The sequence below is a fragment of the Maylandia zebra genome, linkage group LG4 (assembly GCF_041146795.1).
Source record: "Maylandia zebra isolate NMK-2024a linkage group LG4, Mzebra_GT3a, whole genome shotgun sequence".
Taxonomy (NCBI): domain Eukaryota; kingdom Metazoa; phylum Chordata; class Actinopteri; order Cichliformes; family Cichlidae; genus Maylandia; species Maylandia zebra.
In genome coordinates, this window is record NC_135170.1 from 18,743,585 (window position 1) to 18,752,397 (window position 8,813).

Here is an 8,813-nt window from a genome sequence, read left to right on the forward strand (position 1 = left end):
CACTCTGACATAAATACACAGAAGGTAACGAGGGAAGTGGGAACACACGGGGAACACAGCTGAAGACAATTACTCATGGCCGAGCAGGGAGGACACGAAACTGACGATACTGACACCAAGATGTGGACCTTAAACACAACACAGTACACAGAGATGAGCATGGAGAGAGAGAGGCAGAGAGAGAGGCAGAGAAGAAGGATGAATACGAGGGGATGAGGAGAACACAGAACACATAGGATGGGAACACGGTACCAGAGCAAACACCACAATAAAAACATGGACACAGGGGGAATCCAAATACCAAACCAAACAATCCAATGGACATAAGAAACAAAATACAAAACTACAGAAAAACTAAGAACACTGGGTCAAAATAACCCAGGACCATGACAGTACCCCCCCCCCCCCCCCTCAAGGGCTGGCTCCAGACAGCCCAAACACAGGAAAACAAAAACCAAACAGAAAACAACCCAGGGCGGGCGGCGGGGGCCCAGGACGGAGGGCTCGGAACAAAAAACAAAAACGAACAACAGAAAACACAGGAGCACAAGACCAAAGGTCAAACAAAGTTCAGGGGGCCGACCCAGAGACCACAGGCACAAGAGTTCACGGGTCACACGGTCGGGGGGCCGACCGGGCGGGTGGCACAGGTGACAGAGCCGGTCCGGAGGCCGGCCGTGCGGAAGGCAGCGGCGATGGCAAAGGGGGGGACGACGACGGAGCAGTTCAGGGGGCCGACCGCGCGGAAGGCAGCGGCGGCGGCGAAGGAGACGACGGAGCAGTTCAGGGGGCCGACCGCGCGGAAGGCAGCGGCGGCCCTCCAGTCTCAGGCGTGCTGGCCATGGCCTGGTGGGCACAGGACCAGACGAGGCAGGACCAGACGGTGGCGATGCGGGGGCCGGACCAGGCGAAGCACAGGCTGAGGCTGGACCAGACGAGGACGAAGACTCGGAGGCTGGACCAGACGAGGACGAAGACTCGGAGGCCGGACCAGACGAGGTTGCAGAGGCTGAGGCTGGACCAGGCGGAGCTGCAGAGGCTGAGGCTGGACCAGGCGTAGCAGAGGCAGAAGGCTGAACGGGCTCCTCGGGCCCTCCAGCGGAGACAGGTGGCTGAACGGGCTCCTCGGGCCCTCCAGCGGAGACAGGTGGCTGAACGGGCTCCTCGGGCCCTCCAGCGGAGACAGGTGGCTGAACGGGCTCCTCGGGCCCTCCAGCGGAGACAGGTGGCTGAACGGGCTCCTCGGGCCTTCCAGCGGAGACAGGTGGCTGAACGGGCTCCTCGGGCCCTCCAGCGGAGACAGGTGGCTGAACGGGCTCCTCGGGCCCTCCAGCGGAGACAGGTGGCTGAACGGGCTCCTCGGGCCCTCCAGCGGAGACAGGTGGCTGAACGGGCTCCTCGGGCCCTCAAGCGGAGACAGGTGGCTGAACGGGCTCCTCGGGCCCTCCAGCGGAGACAGGTGGCTGAACGGGCTCCTCGGGCCCTCCAGCGGAGACAGGTGGCTGAACGGGCCCCTCGGACCCTCCAGCGGAGACGAGGAGGTGCTGGCTGGGCTCACTGGAACCCCCAGCGGACGAGGTAGATGGCGGCACGGGAGCCGCGGAGTGCTGGATGAGCTCATCCGAGCTTCCAGCAGGAGCCGATGTAGAGCCAGAGAGAATTGGGACCCCGGGCTTAACGTTAAGCTGGCTAGAAAACTGCACTGCTACGGGGAACTGGGCCAAAGGTTCAGGTGCGAGCTGAGCTGCTGGACACACGGGGACCTGAGCTGCTGGACACACGGGGACCTGAGCTGCTGGACACACGGGGACCTGAGCTGCTGGACACACGGGGACCTGAGCTGCTAACGGTGGAGAAGTAAATGACTGCACAGGGGACTGAACTGATGTCTGTAGTAACGGTGGTGGTGAGAGTGGAGTAGGTGGTGGAGTTAATGACTTCACAGGGGAATGAACTAGAGGTAGTGACGGTTGTGGTGCTGGTGGTTGAGTGGGTGACTGTGCTAAAGGAGGCTGCACTGGGGACACTGGAGACTGCACTGGGGAAAGCAGAGCTGCAGGAGACTGCGCTAGAGACTGCAGTGATGGTTGTAGTGGAGGTGTGACGGGTGGAGGAGTGGCTGAAGTGGCTGCGGGTCGGGCGGCTAGTGGCTCAGCTACAGAGTGTATTAATGGCAGGGTTATGGGTTGAATGACTGACTGAGGGGCATCCTGTGCAGCTGAGTGCAATGATGGGTGTGGGAGCGGATGTAGGACAGGTGGCAGTGTCAGTTCCCCTGGGCCTACAACGCAGTTGAAAGGTGCAGGCACCTGCTGGACACCAGTCGCTCCCACCTGAGGAGTAGGTACAGGTGCAGAGACTGGCTGGGTCCTGGCGGGCCCCACCTCAGCGGTTGGCACAGATTTCGGCAGGGACTGGGCGGCTGCTGTCCCCACCCGAGGAGCCGATACGGGTGCAGGGACCAGCAGAGCCTCAGTTGACCCGGAAACCGGAACAGGGACCAGCTGGGCGCCAGCCCCCCTCACCTGGGGAATTGAGACAGGTGCAGGTGAGTGCTGGGCCGCAGCTATCCCTAGAACACAAAGGGCCTGGGAGGCGGGCCTAGAAAGAACAGTCTGCAAGAGATCGATTCCCTGCCCTGAGTGAGCGGATGAGGAACAGCGCTCTGAATTCGTAGCGTTAAGTGTACTAAAGCTGTAGCTTACAGGCACTAATGCATCACCTTCAGTGTGTACAGACTCTAGAGAAATGTGATCAGCTGATGCACCAACAGTCTTAGAGCTTCTTTCTTCGGAGCTAACCGTACTTATACTGACAGAGGAGGGGTTAATAGCCGATGTAAACATAGGTCTGTGCACCGGAGAGGCAGATGAAACAAAGTCTTTTACCACCGGATCGCCGGAAGCAGTAAACCTAGGGTAAACAGTGGTGGGTGTAGAGCCCCCTGACTCAAGAACATTTGAATCAGTACATACGTCAGAATGGACAATCCCCGGGGGTGATGGCTCAGAAGCAACGAGCTGGGGTCGAGCTATCACAGGAACATTTACAGTCTTGGATTTTACTGTTTTACCATCTAAGGGGGCAGGTAGTAAAGCCCCAGGGGTGAGCTTAACTGCAAAACAATCATCCTCAGCAGACACACAGGTAAAGGGCACAGAAACAGGTGTCTCTAACTGAGGAAATGCTGACTTCGAGTTTTTAGACCTAGGAAACACTAGCGAAGGATGATCTTTCTCGAATATGAGTCCAAACGTAGGAGAAACTGTCTCTGAGTTGACCCTCCGGGCAGTACAATGGTTCATAAGAAGTTCGGGTTCAGATTCAACGTTTACAGACCGTGAGCCTTTAGCGTCTACGGCAAGAGTCACAGAGTTTGCATTCCTGCATTCAGAGTAGTGAGAACCAGCCTCAGAGTGAACAGAGAAAGTGTCTTTGTCACTCACCCCAGCCGGCTGCCCAGTAGTCCCGGAATCCGACTGAGGAGAGGACCGGCGACGGCGTCTCCTCCTTAATGAGGGAACGGAGGTGACGGGGGAAACCGGTGATGATGCGGGGGTGACGGTCTCCTCTTCATCATCCGACCACATCGCTGCTAGGAGAGCAGCGGGAGAGCGACGGTCAGAGCTGAGAGGGGATGGAGAAGGGCTCTGCGGCAGCGGCGCCAAAAAACCCTCTCGTTTTAGCAGCTGCTGTTGCGACACCGAGAGCCCCGTCTGCTGCTGCGGTACCGTCACGGCGAGCTTAGTTTGCTGCTGCTGCGGCGGCTGATGGGCGGAGATCTCCGTCTGCAGTCGCTGTGGCGTGGAATCCCGGGAACGGACATTGTCTGCCAGCTCACGGGCTTGTAATGCCTCCTTAGCTCGGCTCAATTCGTCGATAAAGCCTTCATAGCAGGTGAGCTGCTGAAGGAAAGGGTTTCCCTCGATTATTGCCTTTATGGCGTTAAGTCCGACGGAAATTGTCCGTGAGTCCGAGGCGTGGGTTATTCGTTGCACCAGACTCTGTACACGGAGAATATCTCCCTCACGGGCGGAGCCTGCTGGGTCCGTTTCGTGGTTGCGTCGTTCTGTCATGCGGCGGCTGTGTGAAGGCAAGAGAGGACCCAAATGCACGGCTCTAGACACACGGGGATGAACTCAAAGGCCGGTCTTTATTAACAGGAACATAAGAAGTCATACAAAACTATACTGGGAGCAACTAAAAGCTGAGGCGCTGGGAAGACACGGAAATTGCACACAACCTAGAGGGACGACGCAACACAGAACAAAGGGACACTCTGACATAAATACACAGAAGGTAACGAGGGAAGTGGGAACACACGGGGAACACAGCTGAAGACAATTACTCATGGCCGAGCAGGGAGGACACGAAACTGACGATACTGACACCAAGATGTGGACCTTAAACACAACACAGTACACAGAGATGAGCACGGAGAGAGAGAGGCAGAGAGAGAGGCAGAGAAGAAGGATGAATACGAGGGGATGAGGAGAACACAGAACACATAGGATGGGAACACGGTACCAGAGCAAACACCACAATAAAAACATGGACACAGGGGGAATCCAAATACCAAACCAAACAATCCAATGGACATAAGAAACAAAATACAAAACTACAGAAAAACTAAGAACACTGGGTCAAAATGACCCAGGACCATGACACTTTCCCTGTATCAGAGCTGAGCAAAGGCTGCATTGAATTCTTTCCTCTTTAGATTGATAAATTAGGCAGGCTATAATAAGCACCTTGCATCACTTTTTTGGATACGGGGAGAATTTGCTTGGAAAGGTATGGTAGATGAGAAGACATATGCACAAACATTATCTGTTAGACAGCAAGATAAACATGCTAACATTTTCCCTGTTTCATTTCTGTTATGAGTTCTCGCTTTCCCGGTATAATAGCTGAACAAAGGCTGCATTGCAATCTTCCTCTTTGGATTAAAACTAAACAGAACACAGCAAATACTTTGTATTAACTGGGCTTTTTTCCCCGAACCCCAAATAATTGTAACCATTTTTGGAAAGGGTTACAATTATTTAAATCACATTAAAGGTTGAAATTAAATTAAGTAATAATGTAGAAGCCAGAACTCCAATTCTATGTGAAACAGGGGTAAGCTGCAGTGTAAACGTTTAGTAGTAGTGTAGTATTCCTCAAAGCACCTCACTGTTACAGTCCACTTTGTGTTGATTTCATGCACAAATTACAGTTATTTTGTGATTCATTAAAGTGAATTCACGATTATTAATTAAATGTCTGACTTTACATTACATCCAGAATTCATAAACTTGCCAGTGACAGATTTGCTGGAGTGTCATGAAGTGAATATGGTTGTGACATGTCATTTACGATTAATAAAAAGCATATTTAGCTCTTTTATTTTTCTCACAATATTTTTTCTTAGCATTCAGCCAGTCTTCACCAACAGGGGCAGTATTTGTTAACTGCTAACATTTTTATGGTCTATATTCCATATACAAGTCAGCTGGTAGGAGTTTAGCATGCTAAATATAATATAATATTTTGAGCCTGACATGAAAATAAAGCTGTTAAATGTATGATCTAGTTGTGGTTTTTGCTTTCTTGTTTTATATGTAAAAGAATGATTAAAAACCAAGTTTTCATGCTGCAAAATGGTAAATTGAGTGTAAAGGTAACACTACAGGAAGAGTTTTAGTAACACTACTTGGTGTAAAATTAATTAAAAATTTTACTCTATGAGAGCTAATTTTTCACTAGAGATCAGTGTATGAATAACACAGTATGGAGTAACATCAACTCTCATCAGTTATTTGAACCCCCAGTGTTCATTTCAAATAAGTCAGTTCAGTGTTAAAAATCAGTGGGATTTTCCTCAAATAGAGTTCATTTATCACTATGATAGAGTAAATAATACGACACTACTAGTAGTGTTAAGTTGTTTTAACACTATGCGTTGTTACTCAGTGCTAAATTTTCACTCTATTTAGAGTTAATTTTACTCTAAAATTTTAACACTATAGAAAGAGTTGATTTAACACCAATTCCAAATGGGACCAAATAGACTCGGGACCAGTGTTAAATTCAACTCTTTAAGTGTTATTTTAACACTGCAAATTTTACTGTGCAGTAGCACAGTTATACTGGCTGTTTGAAATGTCATTCAGGTTGAAGGCACCGCCTACCTTCTATATACTGTGGCCTTCTGCTGGAGTGCAAAGAGACAAGACCACACAGCACTCTCATTTCTTCTCAGCTTTACGACTTGACCTATTACATCTGTCAGGATGGAGACTGTAAGTATAATTTTGGCAGCAATATTTAACTTACATTACTTTTGCTTCTCTCCGAGTCCTATAACTGATATGGAGAGTCTTAAACCATAGTTTAAACATGGAACTGACAGCTGGTGCAAACTTAATCTATACCAGGCTGATGTAACTCTGTTTTTTTTGTTTTGTTTTGTTTTTGTTTTAAATTGACTTTTGATTGAAAATTTGGGAGTCCTGCCCTTTTGGATTTATTTGATGACCTTTGCTATTTACCACATAGTGTAAGTGTGCATTAATCACTTCTTAACTGTTGCTTTGTATTATCATCAACAGTAACGGGTAAGTTACTTAATGCAGTGCATTATTGTCTAGTAATACTACTTTCTAGATTTTTTTATTAGATGCAAATATTATTGTAGCCTCAGACAGAAAACATCACCATATCATCAACCTGCCCAACTTTTGTGTCTGTATGTGTGCGTTATCTTACAGAACATGTTTCTCTCGTTTGTCCACGATATATTTATCCCAAGGGAAACACTACAGGCTAATCTAATGTAAACTAATAATTTTTCTTCACAGGTTATGACAATAAAGAACATGACCTTCAAGGTTGGACAAACCCTGACTGTTGTTGGAGTTGTTAAACCTGATTCCAAAGAGTAAGTACTTGAGTAAGACCAAACTCTATCATGATTTTGTAAATTAGTGAATCATAGTAAAATTGAAAATAATAAAAAGGATAAACTAAAAACTCTTATTGGAACTTTTTGGTTTTCAGTAATTGTAGTTTCAACCAAAATGTAACAAAATCGATTCTTGTTATACATTTGGGAGATGCAGCTGTCATCTCCCAAATGTCAGATTTCACACAAAAATGCTAACCAGGTGAAAAATGTCTAAATTTGAATTTGTTGTGAACTGTCTTTGTCTCTTTAAGGAAGCTGAAACCTTAAAAGTACAGCTATGAAACATGTTTTTGTGTTTAATTCTTGTTGTTCTTCTCATTATAGTTTACCTAGTATAGTAATAATTAATAAGTGTTTTAAGCATGTAGCTTTGTGTGTCTGTTCGTTGCAGGTTTGCAGTGAATATTGGCCCCAGTGACGACAGAATTGCACTTCATCTCAACCCTCGTTTTAACGCCAAGGGAGACACAAACATCATTGTTTGCAACACTTTCGAGGCAGACAAGTGGTGTCAGGAGCAACGGGAGAAACGCTTCCCTTTCAGCCTGGGAAAGGACTTCAAGGTATCTATCTATCTATCTATCTATCTATCTATCTATCTATCTATCTATCTATCTATCTATCTATCTATCTATCTATCTATCTATCTATCTATCTATCTATCTATCTATCTATACAAGCTATAATATAAGTCCTCTGTCTCTCATGCCTTTTAGATTGTCATCAGATTCACTCCTTCAGAGTTTGAGGTGACTTTACCAGGTGGCTCAACATTTAGTTTCCCCAACCGCCTCGGTGCACAGGAATACTCGTTCATGAGCTTTCATGAGGGTGCTCGCATTCAAAGCATTGAGATCAAGTAAATCTCTTTCCTCTCTTGAATTGCTGGATTGAAATTTTTGTTTTCTTTTTCACTTTGTCTAGCAGCAGGTGATAATGTTGCTCTAGGTCTTCAGCTTCTTCAGAAATTGAGTTTGTTGAGAGCAAATCCAAACAGATGGACTCCTAAAGAATCATAACCTTTTTGTAATGTTTTGCTAGCAAGAACCACATACAGTACAGTGTGATCAGGTTTTCTTTAATGTGCCTTTAAATGCTTCTTTGTTAGTTATTTGCTATATTTTGATTCTTACCTGTAACAGCATCAATTAAAGTGTTTTCTGTGATGAAAGAAACACGACTCTGTTGACTTTTTATCCTTGTAACACTTACACAGTGAAATTACTTCATAGGTGAAACCGTCACTGCTGGGGTCTGTAATTTAACCTTCACATATGGGCTGTATTTAGCGTCTGTACCAAAGTATGAACTACAGATCAGTTCAGAATGTATAGTCTCACATTAATAAACTGATGAAAAACATCAACACAACATCAAAAACTCTTTATCTTTTTTTAAAGATAATTTAAGTATTGTTGTTAATTAAAATATAAACTTTAAAAAAAAAGGTCAGAGGAGGAAATACCAGTTTTTGAGGAGCCTCAGAAGATGATGAAAATGATGACAAAGTCCATTATGGATAAGAAGTAGTGCTTAAGCTGGAGCTCTGAAGTTGAATGATTTGGTTACTCAGCTGCAGCACAATGAGGTAACCTTTTGACATTCTTGTTAAGAGAGTTTTTAACTTCCAGAAGGGTTTATTGTTTTCCCATTATCAGAGACATCAAGATCATTTTTTATTTTGACGGACTTCCTAATCTTGGCTATAACTAGCAGCCAGTAAACCATGCTCTAGCCACAGATATGCTGAGGAGTGTTTTTCAGTTGTCTTCGGTTCTGATGCTACCTTCAGAGATGAGCACCTCGCTCTAGTTTCTGAAAACTTTCTTTTGGATGTAACCAGACGACCATCAGTTTGGAGATC

The 8,813-nt window shown here is 46.6% G+C and overlaps 1 protein-coding gene across 1 annotated transcript; it reads left to right on the forward strand.

Annotated features, from left to right (window-relative positions):
* The first annotated feature begins 6,220 nt into the window (after positions 1-6,220).
* Positions 6,221-8,097, forward strand: LOC101477965 (beta-galactoside-binding lectin). Its single transcript, XM_004558470.3, has 4 exons — positions 6,221-6,284; positions 6,843-6,922; positions 7,341-7,512; positions 7,666-8,097. The coding sequence occupies exons 1-4, from the start codon at positions 6,276-6,278 to the stop codon at positions 7,810-7,812; spliced, it is 408 nt and encodes a 135-aa protein (XP_004558527.2). The 5' UTR covers positions 6,221-6,275; the 3' UTR covers positions 7,813-8,097.
* Positions 8,098-8,813: the final 716 nt, after the last annotated feature.

What these genes read in the sequence shown, in the direction of transcription:
- LOC101477965 (XM_004558470.3), top strand. An exon ending in GTTAAACCTGATTCCAAAGA is followed by an intron (nt 6,923 to 7,340) that starts GTAAGTACTTGA and finishes TGTTCGTTGCAG; the next exon opens with GTTTGCAGTGAATATTGGCC. An exon ending in GCCTGGGAAAGGACTTCAAG is followed by an intron (nt 7,513 to 7,665) that starts GTATCTATCTAT and finishes CATGCCTTTTAG; the next exon opens with ATTGTCATCAGATTCACTCC.